This window comes from Leptosomus discolor, chromosome 18 (assembly GCF_034619465.1).
Source record: "Leptosomus discolor isolate bLepDis1 chromosome 18, bLepDis1.hap2, whole genome shotgun sequence".
Classification (NCBI taxonomy): Eukaryota; Metazoa; Chordata; class Aves; order Leptosomiformes; family Leptosomidae; genus Leptosomus; species Leptosomus discolor.
The window spans coordinates 15879227-15901492 of NC_141408.1; the positions used below are offsets into that span (position 1 = coordinate 15879227).

Consider the following 22266-nt stretch of genomic DNA (forward strand, 5'->3'; position numbering starts at 1 on the left):
AACTGGCTGAGGAGGGAGTATGGTGCCTCTAGCACAGAAGGGCTGGTCCCTGCAGCAAGGAAGGATCCCCTAGCAGATGACTGGCACACTATGTCAGGAAATCTGTGCCTGCATCACCCGCACATGCAAGTCCCTGGCCGTGGAGGGGCATTGAAGGTCTGAGCCCATGTAAGCAGCTGCGGTGAGTTGCGCATTCTCCTGTGTGTGCCCCCATCCATCTCTGCTACCCTGCCTATCGCTCCTTCCCACTCTGCTGCCTGTGAAAGGGCTGCCCAGACACCACGAGGGCCAGCGATAGTTTTTTATCCTGGCACCTTTGCTGTGGGATCCTGCTGGGCACACTGCCATCTTCCCAAGGGCACCGGGGCTTCTGCCAGGCTTTTCTCAAGCTGGGGGGGGTGTGTGTGTGTGTGTGACATAGCTGGAAAAAAAGTGGAGGCTGAGATGGGGTGCAAAGTCAGGGAAAATGTGGAAGTCAAGAGGTGGTGGGAGGGCAGAAAAGTGATGTCACTTCTTAAGTTTTCTTTGTATGTCTCCCTCTTTCTATCTCCCTGACCCTATGTGCTAGTTCTTACCTTTGTTTCTTTTCCCCTATCACTTTAGACCTCGGTTACTTCCATCTCTCTCCTGCTCCCTGTCTCTTACATATTCCTCCATCTTTTCCCATCCACCCCCCAGCTCTCCTCTCTCTACGCTGTTTGCAGCATCCCGTTTGCTGGCTGCCTGTCCCCCATCTCTTCTCTACCTTCCTCCTACTTTTCTCTTTCCTGCTCTCCTGCTGTCCTGCTGCATTTGGGCACCAAGCCTTGTAGCCAGCTCAGTGCCAGGAGTCATTCTGGGCAGGAGTGATTAAACTTTTCCTGCCTCCTCTGTGCCCCTGGATGGTTTTCAAGCCCCTGGGTGCAGAGCTCCTGGTTGTGGGCAGGTGTCAGGGAGGGGGCCATGTGCTGTGGGGCTTTGGCCAGGCCCCTGTTCCTGACGGGCTCCAGCTGGGGCAGGTGTGGCCAGTGAGGCTAATGATGGGGCTGGCCCTGCTTTGGGCTATGAAGGGGACTGCCTGGGCACGCCTGCCTGAGGAGTCAAACCAAGGGGCTTCCACAAGCAGCTGTCTCCAGCTGGTCCCTGTGGCAAGGAAGGATCCCTCCCAGCCGTCCCCAACAGAGCGCCCCACCGGCACATGACACTGGGACCTTGCTGTCTGTTGGCTGCACACATGTGAGCTGCTGCATGTCCAGGAAACCTCATGGGAGAGGTGTATTGAGTCACCCACCACCTACTCCTAAGGTAAGGCAGTGGAGGGGGAAGGGGCAGAGACAGAGAGAAAAGCCTCGGGGTGGTGGTCGTCTGCCGTTGGCACCAGGAGCCACGTGTCCCTTAACGTGTGTCCAGTCCCATCCCTGTCCCGGTTCTCCAGATCTCTGCCTGCCTCTTGCCTGTCGCTGCCTCTGTCTGCCTTTCAGGCTGTCTAGTTTGCCAAAGCTTTTTGCTCTTCTGCTAGCATTGCCCTGTAAAGTGTCACCTTCTACCTTTCCTTTCTCTGTCTTTCCCTTCCTGGCACCCCACGAGCTCTGTTTTCATTCTGCCCTATTGCTTGTGAAAAGGGCGTTTCTAGGTCTCCTCTCTCCCTGCCTCCATTTATCCAGGTCCCTGTTGATTGTGGGAAGCGTGGTGGGTTTCCACTAGCGCTTTTGTTGTATTTTCTTCCTCTGGTTGAGGAAAGGAAGTGATGGAGCACCTTGGTGGGCACTCAACAGCCAGCCAAGGTCAACCCATGGCAGTTTGCTTCTACTGGGCTCTCTGTTCCTGTTTTTTTCCTTCTTGCATGTTTCTTGTACCCCATCGCTTTTGAAAGTTTCTACCTCTCCGTTCCTGTCTTTTAACTTCTCACTTAAGTCCCTTGAACCCAGTCGCTTTTTAAATTTTCTTGCAACCTCTCTCTTGCTCTCCCCCTCCCTGACCTAATTTTAATTTCTTGCCTATGTTTCTTGTATCCTGTTGGTTTTCACATTTTTGCCTGCATCCCTTTACGCCGGTCCATATACCTATTCCTTTAATTCTTGTACCCTTTCACATTTAAAATATTCTTTCTGCTTTTCCCTCTGTCCATCTCCCTGTCTCTAGTTCTTAATTCTTCCCTCTGTGTCCTCTACCCAACCACTTCTTCAGTTTTGCTTCTTCCATCTGTCACCCTGCCCCCATGTGTTATTTCTTGCCTGTGTTTCCCGTACTCCATCGCTTTTTGAAATATTTGTTCTACATGTGTTTCTATTTGGCTCCCTGTTTCTATTTTTAATTTCTTGCCTATGTTTCTTTTTCCCTGTTGCTTTAGAATTTGTCCCTGGCCCTTGTTTTGCCTCTGTCTTGTCAGTCCCTTCTGCCTCACTCCCCATCTCTCCGATTTGTCTCTCAGTCCCTCTTTTCTGGTGCAATCTCTCAGCTCTCCTCTCTACACCCTTGTCCCCCTCTCCATCCCTCTCTTGTTCATGGTGTCCCATTTTCTGGCTCCCTCTCCCAATTTCTTAATGCTTTCCCGTGTTTCTTGTGCCTCACTGCATTGCAATTTCTCTTTCTCATTTTCCCTCCCTCTGGCACCCTGTCCCTCCTTTTTAATTCCTCTCTGTCCTGTATGCTCTCACTTTAAAAAAAAAAAAAAATTCTTGCTCAATTTTCTTCTATCCACCTCCCCAACCCTATTTTTAAATTATTTGTTTCTTGTATCCTGTTGCTCTTAAAGATTTCTATCTACTTTTATCCCACATCCTGTCTTTATTTTTTAATTATGCCTTATCTTTCCTTACCACCATCCTTTTAAATTTTTCTTTCTGTCTCCATTTTTGTTGGCTGTCACTTTCTGTATTTTTATCTTTCCCCTTTATTTCCCTAATCCCTATTGCTTACGCTGTATTTTCTACATCTACTCTTTGCTTTTTGATATCTTAAGTTTTAACTTTTTCTTTTTCTTCAGTGCCTTTGCTTTATAGATTTTTCTTTCTACTTCTCCATTACTATTTTTTTTCCCTTATTTCCTTAATCCCCATCGCTTTTAAAAGTTTCTGTCTACAGACTTGCTTGTCTGTGTTTTGCCGTCACGGTTTGGCTGGTCCAGAATCACAGCCCAGCAATGCTCAGCAGGCTGTTAGCAGTTTTGAGTCAGCTACAGGTGTAGCCCGGACCATTGTGTCATGCTCAGTATAAAGGGGGTGCGCGTGCTTTGGCGCTGCCCAGCGGTGCTCCCGCCCGCCCAGGGGTGTGTCTTCCATGCTCCCCCCGCCCGGCAGGGGGCGCGCTTTGCCGCATCCCCCCGTCCTGGTGGGCGCGTGTTCCTGCATCCTGTCGCGCCGCCGGAAGCGTCACTTCCGCCTCTCTCCCCGCCCCTCCGGGGCGCGTGGCTTCCTGCATTCTGCGGTGCACGCCCGGCAGTGCGAGTCGCGGCAGGAGCGGCGCGGTCACCGAACGTTGCGGGGCTGGGGCTGCGGCTCTTCTGGCTCGGGCTCCGCCGGGGGAACAGGTGAGTGGGGAGCGGGCGATCGACCGGTGGGTCCCGGGGAAAGCCGTGAGGCGGGCGGCCAGGCCGGCGGGGCCCGTGTCGGAGGCGCGGAGCGGGGGGGGGGCTGCGGGCGGAGCCGCGCCGTGGGGGAAGGAGCGGGGGGGAGCCGCGCCGTGGGGGGGGGGGGTGGGGGTGGGGAGGGCGGTGTCCCCGCAGGGCCGGAAGCCGGGCAGGCGCCTCTCGCGGCACGGCGGGAGCGGCGGTCCCGGGGCGCGGCGCTGCCGGGCTGCCCTGCCGGTGCGCCGGAGCGGGCCGGGCGGTGCTCGCCGGTGTCTGGGGCGGGGCGGCGGGGCCTGCTCGGTGCCGGGTAAAGGGGACGGAAACGGGCCGGCTGGGGCTGCAGGGGGCCCTGCCCGGCCCCTCGGGCAGAACCTTGCTCGGTCTTCTCGCCGCTGGCCGGGCGACCTGACCAAGAGGTTCCTGTTCCGCCGTCTCTTCCCGGCGTCGCGTTCCGCGTCCCACGACGGAGATCCCGCGCGGGCGGGTGCGGTCGGTGCTTGGGCGATGGCCCACGTGGGGCTGGGGGAGCGCGGAGGGGCCAGGGCGAGTGGAAGGGCCCCGCCGCCCCTCCCCACCCAAGCCCGGAGCAGAGAAGCTGGGGACAAAACGCCGTTAATGGAGCACGGTTCGTTCCCTGGGAGGTCCCTTGGGAGTCGAGAGTGTTTTTTTTTTTTTCCGGGCCGAGGAACAGACTTTCCTCCGTGGTAAGTGCAGAGCTGCCTGTTGCCGCCTTGAGAGTTTCTCTTCTCGTGGTTCACCCTGATTTTATGGGTGGGGTGGAGATGGCTTTTTATTTTTAGATGCCCAAGTACATTGTCAGTAACCTGTGGTGTGAGGACAGTGAACTCTTGAGCACCTAGATGCCGGTAGAAATGTAACCAAAGAAACAGGATGGACAGTGATGTTTAAACTTGGTTTATAGTCGATTTGGTTTTTTCATTAGAGTGTTGATGACTGCTTGTCCTGTGGTTCAGTCCACATGCTATTCTGTGGAGCCCTCAGTCTGGGACTTTTATGTGTTAAAAAAAAAAAAGCTTGTCCTTCAAAAAAAAGGACTAGTTCTTCGTAGGACTGAGGTATAGACTTGGGGAGTCTCTTAAAGATGTGATCAGAATTAAAGCTGGATTTCACTTAACGTTGCTGCTGTTTGTCTTTGCTTTTGTTACTGTCCCCACCGCTCCGTCATGATTGGGAGCTCCGAATCATGCCCTTTTTTTTTCCAATTTGTAATGCCTTTCTCCCCCCTGCCCCTCTCCTAGGACTGTAGCATACAGACCCTTCATTTAAACGTTAGTTTGTTTCCTCACAATTGAGTTCTGATGATTGAAATCACAGAAATTACACCTATCTGTCTTACAGATTCGGAGTATTTCTGAACATGTACCCTCACAGACAAATGCTGTGGGGATACGGATCTTCTGCACTTCATCCTCCAGCAGGACAATCCGCCGAGACGGGGATGAGCTGTGAAGGGGCAGTTTCTGCAAAGAGGCAGTTGACGAGGGCAGGTGGGTCGCTGTACATTTTAAGGATAGTATTCGATTTGGGATGTCTAGGGTGAGGAAACCCTGGCTCTGTGTAGGCTTGAGAAAAGGTGCGTAGTTATCTGTGTCGATCTAAGGAAGGGAGTTCTGGTGAGACTGAAGCTGCCAATGAGTCAGAAGGAGAAAAAAAAGAAAAGGCAGAAAGCACCCAGTTTTCTATGAAAACCAAAATCTCTAGTGGCCTGTCTCAATAGCTGTACCAAAGATGATGCAAAATGCTTTTTCCTCCACCCAGTTGTAGTCATTGCAAACCTTCGCCGAAATAGGAAGCTTTCGATTCCTAGCCCACTTTGTGATAAAAGGTGGCTTGTTTTTTTTTTTTTTTCCTCTCTCAGCAGACTATCAACTGGCATCATTTCACCATGGTGACTCTTTCTTCTGCCCTGGAGGTACAAGACTGGCCCAGAGGATCCCGAGTGGCCTGCAAGGACAAGGTACGTCTGCCACGTGTGTCTGTGTTTTTCCCCGGGTACTTGTATGTTTCATTTCTGATAGGAAATGATAGGAAAAAAAATCCAAACAGTTCATGTTGTGTAATATACAAATGGACTTGTTTAAACTGTGACTGCCCGAGAGCTGCAGGGTATGATTGATGAGGGTGTTTAAGCAGTTCGGTATTTCTTCTATATGTTTAAAAAAAGAGGCTGCTGAATGTTAGGGGTGTTTTTCCCCATATTTGGATGGAGTGCTCTGAAGTACTTTATTTCTGTCTGGCTTTTGATGGCGCGTTTCCCTGGCTGTTCGGTGGCATCTCTCCTGGGCGGTGCAGCTGCCCAGATGTCCCTCCTAATAGCATAATGCACAAGAAACCCCCCAGTCGGATGGGAACGGTGTATTTTGGAGACAGGTGATTTAATGGTATCTGCTTGCAGCTAGGTGAGTTCAGTTAACGCAAACATCAGATCAAATACTTTCATAGTGTAAGCATTTTTGTTGGACGTACATGGACATCCATGTGCCATTTTTTTGGTATAAAGCGAACAACTGAGACTTGTTCTTTTTATAAAGAAAGTTTTAACTGTGACTTTATTATGTTTATTTAAAGTTTTACATTTCACTTTGCAGATTCATTGATCGAGCAAGCGAGACGTGCAGCAGCGGTGGCGGCGCAAGGGCTGTAGCTGTTGCGGTGAGTCTGATGACGGTACGAGGTTGTCCTGTGGTCTTGAGGGTGGGGGATGTTATCTCCCCGCAGGGGTGCCATGAGAAAGGGACAAGACATTTTCCAGCACCAGCAAGCGTGTTTGTTTTTATGCCAAGAATGCGTTCAAAATTGTATTGGTGAGTCTTAATGTTGATTTTTTAAGCGTACCGCTGGCTCTGGTTTTGAAAAGACGTGTTGTATTTTGAGCTGACCTCCTTTAGCTCAACCACTGTCCTATCCCTTATTCTCACTGAATTCCTCTGCTTTCTCCTGTGTTACTTTTCTGATATGCTGAGACATAATTTGGGATTTTTGTTCTTGAGCTGTCGTGTCTGGTGCTGCTCGGCAGCTCCTCCCGCTCAGGTTTGCCTGCCGGCCGTTCAGTGTGCTCACCTGGTGGCGTCAGCCCTGCGGCCGGAGGCTCCTGGTTCTGTCTCCAGCGGGGACCCGCGGGTGCTGCAGCCCGGGGCTGTCCGGTGGGGAGAGTCCAGGGCCAAGAGGGTCTCCTCCCCGCTGTCGTGTCCCTCCCTGGCACATCCCTGCCCCCCGCAAGTGATTCCCACAGAGATGTTGCCCCATGCGAGGTTTTTGCGGGACGTGCCCCCCGAACCCCCTGCCCTCCTACCTTGTGCCCCTTCCGCCCCGTCATGCTCGGCACCGCCCTCCCGCAGCCCCTCTGCTTCCGGACCTCGGGGGCCGCCTGCATCCTCCGACTTGCCCCTCGCCCCCAGCCCAAGCTCAGCCCCGCCCCTTCCCCGCTCACGCCCCGCCCCACCGGGGCGGTGCCCGGCGCTGGCCGCTGCCTCCCGGTCGGGTCGCGCCGCTGCCGCCCCAGGGGCGCGGGGCCGGCAGGCGCTCGGCGCGCAACGCGCGGGGCTGCAGCGCCAGGACTGCCCCGAGCACGCGCCGCCTGGCGGGCGCTGCTGCCGCGCGGCCGAAGCGCGGTCCTGCAGCGCGGCGGTGGCGCGCCTGTCGCGCGCCGGCTATGGCTCTTCCGGCCCCCCGTCGGCGGCCGGCGCATGCGCGATGCGCAGGAGCAGTATGGCGGCGGGTGAGGGCCGAGGCCGGCGGTGAGGCGAGCGAGTCCCTTCGGCGGGTGCGGGGGTCTCTGCTGGCCGCTGGCTGCCGGGGGCGGCGGGACGGGAAGCCTCCAAGCCCATGCTGCGGCGGGCTGCCGGTCTGCTCGGGGCGAGCCGGGTCAGGGCAGCCCCGGGGAGCTCCCGGGAGCTGGTGGGAGGGAAGAGGGGAAGGAGGCCGACGCCCCTCCAGGTGCAGGCGCCGGCCGCCTCCCCGACTCGACAGAGCTCCCCCGGCCCTGCTCGCCCCGCGCAGCTGCCCCCAGCTCCAGCACTTCCCCTGCAGCCTGTCTCGCAGCCCCAGGTCACCCTGTTGTGATGGCAGCAAGCTGGCCCTCGAATGCACTTGATTCTGCCTTAACGTGGGTGCCATTACCTGCAGCGCAGGGAAAAAGCGGCATCTCCAGAAGCTGCTGTGGAAGGGGTGGATTTGGCCAGGGATGATCTACGGTCAATCATGGTCACTGCTTCTTCTTTCTGTCTCCCAGAGGCTGCACTGAGGGCACAGGTGTCTCTTCCTTCCCTGGGGATGCTGTTGCCTGCACCTGCCTCAGGCTTGCCTGGGTTGTCTGCCTGGCCTCGCTCTTGTCACGGCAAAAGGGGATGGGCGGAGCGCTTGCTGGCTGTGGGCAGCGGACAGGAGCTGCTGCGGCTGAAGCTGGAGAGGCCAGAGAAAGGTAAAGAAGAAATCGAAGGCTGGCTGGCAACTGCCTCCTGCTGCAGGCAAAACCGAGACTGCCAGTGTGCACCGGAGGGTCCGTGTGCGTAACCCAAGGTGCGGTACGGCCGTGTGACGCACGAGCGAGCGAGGCTACATGTCTAGGAAGCTCGCAAGAGTTGAGACAGCCATGTAATCTTTTAGGTGGAGAACCACTGTGTGACCGGAGCTACAGGAGAGGAAGGGAGGAGAGGAAGAGAAGGAAGTATCTGAATGATCAAATTTTCCCAGCAGCACTGAGAGCAAGAGATGTGGTGAGTCCTAGGCCCTCAGGGCCCCATCGCCCCACTTGTGTGTCCCAGGCCCTCCCCTGGCCCTCTGTCTTCCACATGCTGCTGCGATCCCCGCCTCCCGTACCTGCTCTCTCCATCTCCCTCTGAGCAGTTCCCTGTCCTCATCTTTTAGGTCCTCCTCCTCTCCGCTGTGCAGCCGGTGGATATTTCTTCCTTCTCTGTCTGGCTCCCGGACACTGTTTGCACTCCCCCCCTCTCGGTCCTGTAACCAGTCAGTATTTTTGCTGTCTCTGGCTCGCTCTGTCTGGCTCGCTGTCCCTGTTGGTCGAGGTCTTCCTTCTTGGCTCTGTACCATGCTGCCAGTCTGTTTCATTCTCCATTTCTCTTTACCCTGCTCCTTGTTTTGAATTCCTCCTTCTCTGTCCTGTCGCCTGTTAGTATTTTTTCCTTTCTCCATCTCGCCTGTCTTGTTCCCTGTCCCTGTTTTTCTAAGTCTTCCCTCTCGTCTGTCGCTATGTCTGTCTTTTGCTGTCTTGGTTTGTTCGGCCTCCTGTCCCTCTTTCTTCCTTCCTTCCTCTGTGCCGTGTCTCTTGTCGCTTCTTTCCTTTCCCCCTCGCTCTGTCCATCACATGATCTTCATTCTCAAACTCTCCTTCTCTGCCCAGTAGCCCGATGCAGTTTTGTCGTGTGTGTGTGTGTTTTTTTTTTTTTTTTTTTCCTCCTTTCTCTGTCTCTCTCTGTCCAGCTCCTGGTCTCTAGGTTTCAATTCCCCCCTCTCTCTGGAAGCCTGTCAGGACTTTTCTCTGTCTGACTCTCTGTCCCTGTTATTTAATTCCTTCCTCTGTGCCCTCTTAGGCCTCACCATTTTTATTTGCTCAGTCTCTCTCGATCCAGCACAAGATCTGGATTTTTTAAAATTCCTCCCTCTCTGCCCTGCAGCCTGTCACTTTCGAAGTTCGCATCGCGATTTCATTCCTTTTGCTGTCTCGCCCTGTCCGGCTCCCTACCAGGATTTTTCAGTTCCTCCCTGTCTGTCTCGCAGTCCATCGTTGCTTTCTTGTTCGCTGTGTCTCTGTCCCTGTCTTTACCCGCTTTTAAAAATGCCTTCCTCTCTGCCTCGTATGCATTGTTCTTGAAACTTCCATTTCCTGATGTCTCTCTGTAGGTTGCTCCTGGTCCCAGATGTTTATTTCTTCCCTCTCTGTCCTGTGGCCTATTGCAATTTGGTGTTTCTGCGTCTCTCCTGTTCCTGGCTCTCGGTCCCCGTTTTTCAGTTTCTCCCTCCTGGCTCTGTAACCCAGTGCTGTTGTCTGTCTGTCCTCATCTCTCTCTGGCTGGTTCCCTCTCCCCACATATGTGGTTCCTCCCTCTGCCCTGTGGCCCGTCGCTGTTTTTCTGTTCTCTGTCCCACTCCTTTTCCTGAGTCTTTAGTTGCTTCGTCTCTGTCCTGTAGCCCATCGTGGGGCTTTGTTTCTTTCTCCATCGCTCCCCATCCGGCTCCCTGCCCCACCTTTTTTAATCCTTCCCTTGCTGCTGTGTGGCAGCTCCCCGCTATCTTCCCTTTCTTCATATCTCTCTCTGGACGGCTCCCGCTTCCCTGTTTTTCAGTTTCTTCCTTCTGGGCCCTGTAGCCTCTGGTGATTGTGCTGCTTTCTCCTTCTCTCTGTCCGGCTCTGGATCCCACTTTTTTAATTCCTCCTGCTTCTCCCTGTAGCCTGTCTTTTCTGTCCACCCCCTCCCCCTTTATCTGTCTCCCCACCCCACCTCTGGTCCCCTGTCCCTGTGTTTTAATTCTTCCCTCTCTGCCCTCCAGCTGTTGCTGTGCTTCCTGTGTGTGTCACACTGGGTCCGACCCCTCGTTTCTGTCTCTTCATTCCTCCCGCTCCTCCCTGGAACCTGTCGCTGTCATTTTCTTTTGCTGTTTCTCTGTCTGGCTCCAGATCCTCGCATCTTCCCCCCGCCCCCGCCCCACCTCGTTGCTCCTGGCTGTTTTTTCTGTCTCAATCTCTCTGTGGAGGAGCCGCGGAGGGAGCCAGCGAGGCTGATGGCGATGGCCGCTCTGTGTCACAGGGCTGCAGCCCCAGGGGATGGTGCTGCTAGGGCACGCCTGCCCGAGAGTGCCGACAGCAGACGTCGGGTTTTCTGAGCTGGTGGAGAGGAAGGAGGAAGAGGGGCAGATGGCTGCCTCCAGGCACCTGGAGGCCTTCCTACCCCCTGGAAAAGTCCTCTAGCCTGTGCACCCCATGCAGCTGCCCACGGCTCCAGCACCTGTCCTGTAGCCCCCGACCACCCCAGACCCTGCCCTCGCGGCAGCAAGCTGACCCGTGAACATGCTTTCTTGCCCCATAAGCGCGGGTGCCGTTGGCAATGGTCTGGAGCAGGAGGGGTGTCCCCAGGAGCTCCTGCAGAAGGAGGGGTTCCTGCCTGGGGAAGGGGGTGGCCGTCGCTGTGGACAACAGTTGGCCGTTCTTTATGTCTCCCAGGGGCAGCGCTGAGGACTTGGTTGCCAGTTCCTCCCCGGGGATGTTGCTGACTGCATCTGGCTCAGGTTTGTGTCCTTATTCTCCCAGTTAAAGCGGTTTTGTTAGTTTAATTCCCTGCCCGGTCATGTTGCTGGTGCCGCAGATGCAGTAGAAGAGCAGGTGTCGTCCTTTGCGGTACGGGTCGCTGTCTTTGCTCAGCGCTTTGTACCCCATGACATGGAGGCAGGTGAGGAAACTCCCCGCTGCTCCTCCGGCCGCCCTTGTGTCTGCTGGGGGTCGCCCCAGCCCCTTTCCCAGGGGATTGCAGGAAGGGTGGTGAGCAGGGCCCCAGGTGTACGAGCCCTGGCCTCTGCACAGGGAGCCCGTTCTGCTCCGGGGCTGCTGCGGTGCGGGCGCTCCGCTGGTCCGGTCGCTGGCGGCAGCTCTTGGAGCCGGCTGGGCTGCGCGGGCGTTGGGGGTTTGCTCACGGCAAGAAGCGGAGGCGTCGGTGTGAGGGAAGAGTTTCGAGACCGGCCGAGGTTTGGCTGTAGGCATAGTAGGAAGTACCCTTGTATGCAGTTGTTTTTGTTGTTTCAGGCTGGCGGTTTTCCGCTGAGGGTTTGGGGGTGGCAAAATGGTTTAATAGCCTGCCGTTTTTTTTTTTAATTTTAGATGCATTGCATTTTTCTGGAATTCCTGACTATGGGAGATGGAACCTTGTTTTTTTTCCCCCACCGTTTTTACTGTGTGCTGTGTAAGTTGCTGATGTCTTGATCTACGCTCTTTTTTCTCTCTTAATAGGACTGATGGTGAGATTGTCCAGCGAGGGTTAGGGTGAGCATCTTGTACTCGCCTGTATACGGAGCTTGAGAGTTTCTCGAGAAGGCATCTTCCCCAGAACTTCTCAGAGAAGAGGGTCTGTGTTCTTTGCGCTGGTAACAGTCTCCAGCCCGGGGTCTGTCTTCTGTCGTAGGCCCGGGCACGCGAGCCTTCCCATTACTCCGTTTCTGACTTTTTCATGACGTGCCCGATGAGACGTGTCGTAGTGCCGGTCACAGCAGTTACGTTTCCGTGTTGTTTTTCACCTGTTGTGTGTTTAGCACTGGTTTCTGTGGTTGTAAGGTGCCTGTGTTAGATCTTTCAGCCGCTGTGGTTTTTCCGTCAGCTGACCGCCACTGTGATTCCTTGAGGGGTTCAGTGGTAAGGAGGCGGTCGGTGGTGCTTGTTCCGTGTGCGCTATACTGCACATTAATGAGGTCTCGATGCTCCGGAGGTTTATTCTTTTGCGGTAGGCGGGCGCATCGGTAGCCGCACCGAGGGTCTCGTGCTCCTCGACTCACCGGGGTACCGCCGACCGAGCGCTCCCCGTCTCGCGCGAGAAGCTCCACACACAGATCTGTCCAGCACGTCTCGTGTCCGAGAAGGTGACGGGTGGTCCAGGATGCGCTGGGGTATCCGCTGTCGAGCGGTCTGTTCTCACGGAGCCCTCTTCTGGGACGACGACTTCTCCGCGTCCTGTGGATGTTGGGTCTTGGGGCCCGGCTTCTCGCGCATCCACCGTTGCGGTTGCGGCCGCGGCCGTATCTTTTCGTCAGGGGCCGTGGCGTTTGACTTCCGGGGTGGAAGGTGCTAAGGGTCGTACGCGTAGGGCCAGGTGTTGCTTTGGCTTTGGTTTTCTGTGATGGCTGGCTGGCTGTTGTTGGAGTCTTGAGGGTATTCCTACATGGAAAGGAGATCTCCGGAACCGTTAAGCTGTTGCTCCGCAGCCGGGTGACTCGTTCGATGCCGTTTTCAGATGCAGTGAGACGAGCCGTGCACCAAAGGGTTAGAGGAGGGGCGGGGGAGCGGCCATAAGAAGGTGGGTCGGCACGCGGTGTCAGCGGGCAGATGCGGCCAATGGCTGTGTGAGCAGCTGACAGGTCTTGGTAGGTTTGTTGTATTCCAAAGGCACGAAGTAGCGAGCGAAGCGGGGTATCGGCACTGCGGGTGGCTGGGGCAAGGTGAGCTGGGACTGGTGGGCTGCAGCAGAGAAGTTACTTTTCAGGCGTTGTGTTGTTCGTGAAGTTTATAAGTATCCCTTATTGGTTGTGTTTTTACAGGTGGTACCGGAGCCTCAACGCGGCAGCTGGCAGAGGTAGGGTGGGTGGGCGGCCGAAGTAGAGGAGGAGGAGAGGGGAATGGGCACGGGCAGGCTGTGGTTTCGGGCGGTATCTCAGCATGTGCCTTTTGTTTTGGCTTTCGCAGGTCACGCACGTAGCCTTGGAGGGGCGAAGCCGCGCGCCGACCAGCGGCCTGAGGAGGAGAGGCGGTTGTCAGCCGGGCTGGCGTCCGAGAGCGGAGCATCCTGCGGCAGCTCGGTCAAGCGTTTCTGTGCGGTTGTGCAGGTGTTACGCAGCTGCCTTTGGAGTTGGGTGAGCTTTTGAGGTGGTGAGCTAAGGAGCAGCAAGGAGGAGCGTAGGGCTGGTGATTTCTCCCAAGCGTGATGGTATTTCTCTGTCTGTTGCTACCTTAGGTGCCGCAAGCGATGACAGCTGCAGCGTCCAACACGGGAATCGGTGCGGAGCAGTTGAGCGGAAGACCACGTTCCTTTTGAGGAGGAGGGTGTTTCGAGGAGGTCTGTGGTGACCCGTGTGACAACTACCGCTGTCAGCGGTGTGTGTGGGTTTTTTTTTCTGTAGGCGATGAGGAGGAATGTGGCAACTGCAGGAGTAATCAGGTTAGTTGATGTGGTTTCTGCTGAGGATGGACGCGGATCCCCAGCCCTCTGGAAGCGAAGCTGAGGGACCAGGGACCGTTGTCCTGCAGTGCATAACTTTGATTTCAGTTGGAAAAGGGATTTTCCCGGAATGGAAATATTTCTCCTTCAAAGAAACTGCGTTGTACGAACTGCCTGTCGGACTCTGTGTGCTTGGCTGTAGAAGTCATGAGCAGTGAGACTTTTTGCCCGCTTTTGAAAAACAAAACAACAGCAAAGTCAATTTGTTTCCGAAGACTGAAGCACAGCAGGTGTTCCAAAAGTGGATGGCGTCGCTGGTCTTTACATTCTCGGTTGCAACGGTCGAGATACGATTAAAAAATGTTCCTCTGCGTGCTTTGGTACAGCCAGAAGCCTTAGCGCATCTGCCAGTCCTGTACGGTGGCCTTACCTGTTGCAGCCCTGGGGATTTGAATTTCTTTTTTTTTTTTCTTTTTAATGAGTAAAACCATGTGGGGGATCTATTATTTCACTGATCTTTTCCTATCATATATGAAACTCTAGAGAAAGTTAAAATTGTATAATTGGCAGAATGACTAACGCGGTTTAAACTCACTGCCGAATCAGTACAGCATGTAATTTATGAGGTGTACTTAAGCGGTCAGGGGTTTCTCTAACTCTTTCCGAGCCAGAGGCAGCTGCATGTTACTGAGTTTCTTCCCTGTGTTTTGACAGAGCGCTCTGAAGTACTTGGTTTCTAATCATGTGACATGATAGAACAAGGTGGGGCAGGAGCAGAGTCAAATAACAACTGTGTATTTTGGAGACAGGTGTAAGCATAGATCTAGATGGGGGTGTACAGCCTTGTCCTGCAGCAGCGTTCTAAGAAAGGGCATCAAACATGAGCAAGAGCAGTTGCTTTTCTGCTAAGAATGGGTTGGAAATCGTATCTGTTTGTCTTTCTATGGAGTGTTAAGTATTCAAATCACTCTGGTTTGTAGAGGATGCGTCTGTATTTCGGGCTGGTCTCCTTCAGTTCGACTGCTCTCCTGTCCCTCGTTCTATTGAATTCCTCTCCTTTCTTCTGTGTTGTTCTTCTAATGTGCTGAACTATGGCTGAGGCCTTTTGTTTCCCGATGTCTTGCTGTGAGTGTCCGGTGCTGCGCAGCAGCTCCCCCCCACAACCCCCCCCCCAGGTTTGCCTGCTGGTGGCTCAGTGCTCTCGCCCCGCGGGGCCAGCTCTGTCTCTGTCCAAGGGCTGCCCCGCAGGTGCAGCAGCCACGGCTGTCCGGTGGGGAAAGGGGCAGTTGTTACTCTGGGGAGCCCGTCAGGTGTGGTCCGGGACGGGGAACGTGGCAGAGCCGAGTGCGAGCAAGAGCCACGGCACCGTCCTTTGGCGGATGCCCCCCACCCCTCTGCTATGCGGCAGCCGGCGTCGATGATCTGGCGGGGGGCAGGCATCGAGCGTGGATTCTGTCTCGTGGGCTGTGGCAGGTGAGTGCTCGTCTGTGGGTTATGCCGGGGAGAGCTGTTGTTGTCGGTCATCCCCCACCCCTCTCCGGGTCCCCCTGTACCCCCAGTGTCAGAGAAAGACGCAGGTGCTGCTGCGCCGCTGTGACCGCACGAAGGTGCTGCGTGAAACGGCGCTTTGTGCTGCCTCCGCGTGGGGGCCTGCGGTACTGCAGGCCGGGGTACGCGCATGCGCGCTTGCGGCCCGTTGCGGCGCTCTACTACCACGCTTTGACTAGGGTTGGGTACTGGGGCGGGGTACACGCGCGTGTACGGTGACACCGATTTGTGGCGCTCTCTGCTGCCACCCTGTGACCAAAAAGCAGTACTGCAGCCCCGAAGGCGCTGCCGCTCTCCCTTTTGCCACCCTGTGACCGAAAAGGGGAACTGCAGCCCCAGCGGCGTGCTGCCGAGCTCTCTGCTGCCACCCTGTGACCGTAGTGCGGTACTGCAGTCTAGAAGCGGCGCATGCGCCATGGGAGCGCGTTGCCGCGTTCTCTGCTGCCACCGTGTGAGCAAAGGTCCGTACTGCAGTTTACAAGCCGCGCATGCGCCATGGCGGCGCGTTCCCGCGCTCTCGGCTGCCACCGGCGCATGCGCCATGGCGGCGCGTTCCCGCGCTCTCGGCTGCCACCGGCGCATGCGCCATGGCGGCGCGTTCCCGCGCTCTCGGCTGCCACCCGCGCATGCGCCATGGCGGCGCGTTGCCGTGCTATCTGCTGCCACCCTATGACCATAGTGCGGTACTGCAGCCGGGAAGCCGCTCATGCGCTTTGGCGGCGCGTTTACCGCGCTCTCTGCTGCCACCGTGTGAGCAAAGGTCGGTACTGCACTCGGGAAGCCGCGCATGCGCTTTGGCGGCGCATTGCCGCGCTCTCTGCTGCCACCCTGTGAGCAAAGGGCGGTACTGCAGCCGGGAAGCTGCGCATGCGCTTTGGCGGCGCGGTCCCGCGCTCTCTGCTGCCACCGGCGCATGCGCCATGGCGGCGCGTTCCCGCGCGCTCTGCTCCCACCCGCGCATGCACCATGGCAGAGCGTTGCCGCGCTATATGCTGCCACCGTGTGAGCAAAGGTCGGTACTGCAGCCGGGAAGCTGCGCATGCGCCATGGCGGCGCGTTGCCGCGCTCTCTGCTGCCACCCGCGCATGCGCCATGGCGGCGCGTTGCCGCGCTCTCTGCTGCCACCCGCGCATGCGCCATGGCGGCGCGTTGCCGCGCTCTCTGCTGCCACCCGCGCATGCGCCATGGCGGCGCGTTGCCGCGCTCTCTGCTGCCACCGTGTGAGCAAAGGTCGGTACTGCAGCCGGGAAGCCGCGCATGCGCTTTGGCGGCGCGTTGCCGCGCTCTCTGCTGCTACCCTGTGAGCAAAGGGCGGTACTGCAGTCTAAAAGCCGCGCATGCGCTTTGGCGGCGCGTTGCCGCGCTCTCTGCTGCCACCCTGTGACCGAAAAGCGATACTGCAACCCTGAAGGCACTTTTCGCGCTCTCTTGCTGTCACCCTGTGACCAAAAAGCGGTACTGCAGCACCGACGGCACGCTGCCGCGCTCTCTGCTGCCGCTGCCGCGTTCTCTGCTACCACCCTGTGACCGAAACGTAGTACTGCAGCCGCGAAGGCTCTTTCCGCGCTCCCTGCTGCCACCCGGTGATCAAAGTCGGTACTACATCCCCGGCGGCGCTGCCGCGCACCCTGCTGTCACCCTGTGATTGAAAAGCGGTACTGCAGCTCCGGGTGCGCGCTGCCGCGCTCTCTCCTGCTACCGCCTACAGTGAGTGGGCTACGCACCGGACGCTCTCACCTTTGTGCCCCGCGGCGGCCCCTTCCCCGGGGGATGTTTGGAAAGGCAGTGGGAGGGGCCTGGAGTAGATGAGCCCCGGGCTCTGCCCAGGGAGCTCCTTCTGTGCGAGGTGAGAGCTGTGGGATTGGGCAAGTTCCAGCAGCACCCACAGTAGAGAGAGCCCTGGGATGCAGCTTGGGCTTTTTTATTATTATTTGTCAGCAGTTTCATACGGAGTGTTAAGGGGTGATGAGAGGGTTCTAAAACACACAGCTTTTTTAACTGCAAGTTTTGCTGTGGTTTTGTTCTAGGTTGTCCTGGGTTACAGTGTAAAATGTGCCAAAAGAAAAAAATATTCTATTACCATCTTCAGGAGCTGTTGAGACCAGGTGGGGCAGTGCTCTCTGCCTCCCCCCCCTCTGGACTATCTCCTGTTACTGGGCACAACAATGCCTTATCGCCTGACCCATCGATAACTCGCTCCTGGACTATCTCCTGTTAATGGCCCATCAAGGAACTGCCTCACGACTCCCCATCCCATTGTGAGATGCTCCGCCCGGGGGGGGGGGGGGGGGGGGGGGAAGGAGCCAAGAAGTCCATGCCAAATAAAAACGGAGATTTTGAACACCCTAGCAGCCTTCTTCCACTGGATTCCCAGAGGAGCTTTTCCCCCCACTGGAGTTCCAGAGGACAAGAGCTACCTACCTACCACTGGACCTTCGGAGGAAGACCAGACTCTTTTACCTGATTGCTGCTTCCACAGAACTACATCCATCGCTTCAGGAGGACTGCAGCCAGCATCTTATCGGACTGCTACTGCCACCCTAACAGGGTGTCAGGTTGTATTCCTGACTCTGTCGGTGTAAACCAGTGGGTTGTTTGTTTTTTCCCTGCCTTGTGTTACATATATATATATATATATATTAGTAAAGAACTGTTATTCCTATTCCCCATATCTTTGCCTGAAGGCCCGTTAATTTCAAAATTATAATAATTTGGAGGGAAGGGGGTTGCACTTTCCATTTCAAGGGAGGCTCCTGCCTTCCTCCACAGACACCTGTCTTTCAAACCAAGACATAGGTGCACTGGATTTTCCTGAAATTCTGAACTTCCTGCAGGATGGCAACTTGTTTTTTGTGACAAGTGTTTGTGACCCCATTTCCCTTCCTAGGACGGAAGGTGAGATTATCGAGTAGCATGAGGATGTGCACCACGTCTGCACCTGTCTATGCCCCCCCATACCCCTGTCTCTGCCTTCAGGTGGGGTTTTTCCCATGCCACCCCAATCTTTGTGGCCTTGACTCCCGTGTGTGTGCCTGGCCCTACTTGTCATGTCCCTGCCTCCCATGGTCCTGCCTTGCCTGCTTTTTTTTCATGGTAGGGATGGACAACGACAAGAGTATATGTAAGAAGGCAGTCTTTATTAAGTTGCAAAAACCAAGATGGCTGAGATGGTGCAGCAGAAAAAAGCATACCCTTTTATAACCTTTCTTATCTGTCCACCTGTTCATGCACTAAGGCTGCTAAAACGATTTGCTCAATAGCTCTGTCCATTCACCTCCATTCACATAATGATTGGCTGGAGCTCCTACTGTATTTCTCACTGTACCTACTGTTCTCTTGCCAAGTTTCTGCTCTGTGGTATTACTTGCTCAGTCTCTTCTTGCTCAGTCTCTTATAACTCCCTCAAACTTGTTTACAACATTCTTCATCCACTTCTTCCGTCTTTTCAAGGGTATACTGGAATGCTGTCAAGGTCAACTTCATCTTCCTCAATCAGGTTATCCCCGACAGATTTTTGTACCCACTTTATGGGTGTGCATAGCTCACACCCTATCCTCCCCCTGTGCACCTGCCTTCCCCCCCCCCCCCCACGCCCCCCCACCATGGGTGTGCCTTGCACCTGCCTCCCATTACCATGTTTTGTGTCCCCCCCCCCTTGTCCCTGCTCCATGCACCTGTATTGCCCCCACCGCTACAAGAACTGCTGCTCCAGATGCAAACTGTTTTAAATAAACTGTTTGCATTCCAAACTTCGCTCTAGCACTTCCTTGGGCCCAAAATGCCATCAGCAGTAGATGTCAGGCGGAATGAGGGGCACCCAGCAGGGACACCCTGAAGTCTCATGGTTTCCATCAGGCTTTCCCAAGGGCAGGGGTGGGTGGGAGAGTGGAAAAGCAGTATCACTTTTTACATTTTCTTCCTACATCTCCCTCTTCAGAGCTCCTTGTCCCTGGGTGCTTGTTCTTGCCTGTGGCCCCTGTTCCTGATGGGCTCCAGGTGTGGCCAGTGGGGCTAGTGACACGGCCGGCCCTCCTGTGGGCTATAAAGGGGCTGCCTGAGGGAGCTGATAAAGGGAAATTGGCTGAGGAGGTAGCTGGAGGTACCTCCAGCATGGAATGGCTGGTCCCTGTGGTGAGGAAGGATCCCCCTGAGCTGTCCATGATGGAGCAGACCACCAGCACACGTTGCTGGCAGCTTGGTGCCTGCATTGGCTGTGTGTGTGAGCCGTTCGCCAGCCTCGCAGTGGAGGGGAGTTGAGAGAAAAGTGTTGGGGCGCTGAAGATCTGAGCTGGTGCCAGGAGCTGGGGTGAGTCACACGTTCTCCTGTGTGTGTCCCGGTCCATCTCTGCTGCCCTGCCTGCCGCTTCTTCCGCTGCCTGGGAAAGGGCTGCCCAAGGATGGGGAGGGCCAGCAATGGCTTTCTGTCCTGGCCCCTTTGCTGTGGGAGCCTGATGGACAGCCTAACACCTTCCTGATTGCACTGGGGCTTCCCCTCAAGCCAGGGGGAGAGGCAGGGCTGGAAGAAAGTGGAGGCTGAGATGGGGTGCTAAGTCAGGGAAAATGTGGAAGTCAAGATGGGGGTGGAAATGGTGTCACTTTTCACATTGTCTTTGTAAGGCTCCCTCTTTTTGTCTTCCTGACCCTATGTGTTAGTTCTTGCCTCTGTTTCTTTTCCCCTATTGCTTTACAATATTTCCCTGTCCCTCGTCTTGTCCCTGCCTTGTGGTCCTGCTGGTCCCTTTGGCCTCTCTCTCCCGCTCCTCCTCGCTCTTATGTATTCCTCCATCTCTCCCTGGGTTTTTTGCTCAGTGTCCCAGTACTCCTCTCTCTACACTACTGTCCTGCTCCCTGTCCCTCTCCTGTTTGCAGCTCTCCTGTTTACTGGCTGCCTGTCCCCCACCTCTTCTCTACCTTCCTCCTGCTTTTTCCCTTCTCTCCTGCTGCCCTGCTGCGTTTGCTGCATTTGCACACCGAGCCTTGTAGCCAGCTAAGTGCCAGGATTTGTTCTGGGCAGAGGTGAGTAAACTTTTCCTGCCTCCTCCGTGCCCCTGGATGGTTTTCAAGCCCCTGGGTGCAGAGCTTGTGGCTGTGGGCAGGTGCCGGGGAGGGGGGCCATGTGCTGTGGGGCTTTGCCCAGGCCCCTGTTCCTGATGGGCTCCAGCTGGGGCAGGTGTGGCCAGTGAGGCTAATGATGGAGCTGGCCCTGCTTTGGGCTACGAAGGGGGCTGCCTGGGCATGCCTGCCTGCAGGAGCTGGCTGAGGAGTCAAACCAAGGGGCTTCCACAGGCAACTGTCTCCAGCTGGTCCCTGTGGCAAGGAATGATCCCTCCCAGCCATCCACAACAGAGAATGCCACCATAACACAGCACCAGGACCTTGGCGCCTCTGTTGGCTGCACACATGTGAGCTGCTGCATGTCCAGGAAACCTCGTGAGAGAAGTGCATTGAGTCACCCACTGCCTACTCCTAAGGTCAGGCAGCCGGCACTGTGGAGGAGGAAGGGGCAGAAGCAGAGAGAAAAGCCTCGGGGCGGTGAAGGTCTGCCGTTGGCACCAGGAGCCACGTGTCCCCTCGTGTGTGTCCGGGTCCATCCCTGCCCTGGTTCTCCAGATCTCTGCCTGCCTCCTTGCCTGTCCCTGCCTCTGTCTGCCTTTCAGGCTGTCTGCTTCCCCAAAGCTTTTTGCTCTTTTGCTAGCATTGCCCTGTAAAGTGTCACCTTCTACCTTTCCTTTCTATGGCTTTTCCTTTCTGGCACCCCACCAGCTCTGATTTCATTTTTCCTCATTGCTTGTGAAACTGGCATTTCTAGGTCCCCTCTCTCCGTGTCTCAGTCAACCCAGTTGCCTATGATTGTGGGAAGGGTGGTGGTTGGGGCCTGGGGTAGATGAGCCCTGAGCTCTCCCAGGAAGCTCCTCCTTACGTGCAAGGCAAGAACTCTGGGACTAGGCAGGGTCCAGCAGCACCCACAGTAGAAAGAGCCCTGGGATGAAGCTTGGGCTTTTTTTTTTCTTGTTTTTCTGTCAGCAGTTTCCTAGGGAGTGTTCAGGGGCAACGAGGGTTTTAAAACACACAGCTTTTTTAAACTGATAGTTTTGGTGCTGTTTTGTTCTAGGTGCACTGGATTTTCCAAGAATTCTGAACTTCCTGCAGGATGGCAACTTGTTTTTTGTGAGGAGTGTTTGTGACCCCACTTCCCTTCGTAGGACTTGAAGGTGAGACTATCGAGCAGCCGTGAGGATGCGCACCACGTCTGCACCTGTCTATGCCCCCCCATCCCTCCGTCCGTGGCTGCAGGTGGGGTTTTTCCCATGCCACCCCCAACTCAGTGGCCTTGCTAAGAGTGGTGTGCCTGGCCCCAAATCCACCCGGCGCCTCCCCCCCGCCGTGAGCGTGCCTTGCTGCCGTTCTTCGGCACTAGCTACTGTAGGCTTGCCCTGCTTGCCCCCCCCCCCCCCCCCCCCCCGTGTGCCTTTTCTGACCCGGCCCCGCCCCCGTGGGCGTGCCTTGCTTTTCCGTGCCCCGCCCCGGCACCGCCCCCCCGTGGGCGTGCCTTGCTTTTCCGTGCCCCGCCCCGGCACCGCCCCCCCGTGGGCGTGCCTTGCTTTTCCGTGCCCCGCCCCGGCACCGCCCCCCCGTGGGCGTGCCTTGCTTTTCCGTGCCCCGCCCCAGCACGGCCCCCCCCGTGGGCGTGCCTTGCTGCTTTGCACCTTTCCCCAGCACCGGCCCCCCCATGGCCTCGCCAACAGTGGCCGTGCCCTGCCCGGCCCCCACCCCCTCCCCTTCCCGGGTTTGCCTTTGTTGTCCTGCACCCCACCCCAGCACCGCCCCCCCGTGGGCGTGACTTTTTTGCCCCATGCCCCACCCTCCCGTTGGCGTGCCTTGCTGCCCACCCCCCCCCCCCCCACCGGCACCGCCCCCCCTTGTGTCCCATCCCCACCACTTGCCCGGGGGCGGGGCCTGGGGTATATGAGCCTCGGCCTCTGCTCAGGGAGCTCATTCTGCTCTGGGGCTGCTGGCGCTGGCAGCTCCAGACCCAGCTGCCTCTGCGGCCATGGGGCTTCGGGCGCGGACAGGAGCGCAGGCGGCTGCGGCAGGGAAGAGCTGCGGCCGGGGACACCAGGCCACCCCTGTACTCCTCAGGCCCCCATCGGCTCCAGCCCCTCAGCGAGGACCAGATGTGCTCCTGGGCCTGGCCAGGCCCTGCCGGGACGCGTTCCACCCCGTCGGGCCCCCTGCCACCATCTACGCCGAGCGCTGCTGCCTCTGCCCAGCCCCGGG

The 22266-nt window shown here is 56.5% G+C and overlaps 1 protein-coding gene across 5 annotated transcripts; it reads left to right on the forward strand.

Moving 5' to 3' along the window:
* Nucleotides 1-3444: 3444 nt before the first annotated feature.
* Nucleotides 3445-13948, forward strand: LOC147414203 (uncharacterized). 5 transcript variants are annotated; one of them, XR_015183953.1, is made up of 11 exons: nt 3445-3508; nt 4907-5055; nt 5430-5525; nt 6157-6220; nt 7800-8086; nt 8174-8283; nt 10746-10810; nt 12824-12858; nt 12969-13135; nt 13237-13440; nt 13549-13948. XR_015183953.1 is itself a non-coding variant. In XM_086475317.1 (10 exons), the coding sequence occupies exons 6-10, from the start codon at nt 8279-8281 to the stop codon at nt 13250-13252; spliced, it is 288 nt and encodes a 95-aa protein (XP_086331443.1). In that variant the 5' UTR covers nt 3445-3508; nt 4907-5055; nt 5427-5525; nt 6157-6220; nt 7800-8086; nt 8174-8278; the 3' UTR covers nt 13253-13948. The 5 variants fall into 5 exon arrangements, 4 of the variants coding, with proteins under 4 accessions (XP_086331443.1, XP_086331442.1, XP_086331444.1 ...); XM_086475317.1 differs by having other exon boundaries at nt 5427-5525; nt 13237-13948; XM_086475316.1 differs by having other exon boundaries at nt 13237-13948.
* Nucleotides 13949-22266: the final 8318 nt, after the last annotated feature.

Excerpts from the sequence above, each read along its gene's own strand:
- LOC147414203 (XM_086475315.1), top strand. The coding sequence starts at position 10,630 with ATGGTCTGGAGCAGGAGGGGTGTCCCCAGGAGCTCCTGCAGAAGGAGG. Across the intron at positions 10,811-12,823 it reads GCTGACTGCATCTGGCTCAG|GTGGTACCGGAGCCTCAACG; the intron begins GTTTGTGTCCTT and ends GTGTTTTTACAG. Across the intron at positions 12,859-12,968 it reads CAACGCGGCAGCTGGCAGAG|GTCACGCACGTAGCCTTGGA; the intron begins GTAGGGTGGGTG and ends TGGCTTTCGCAG.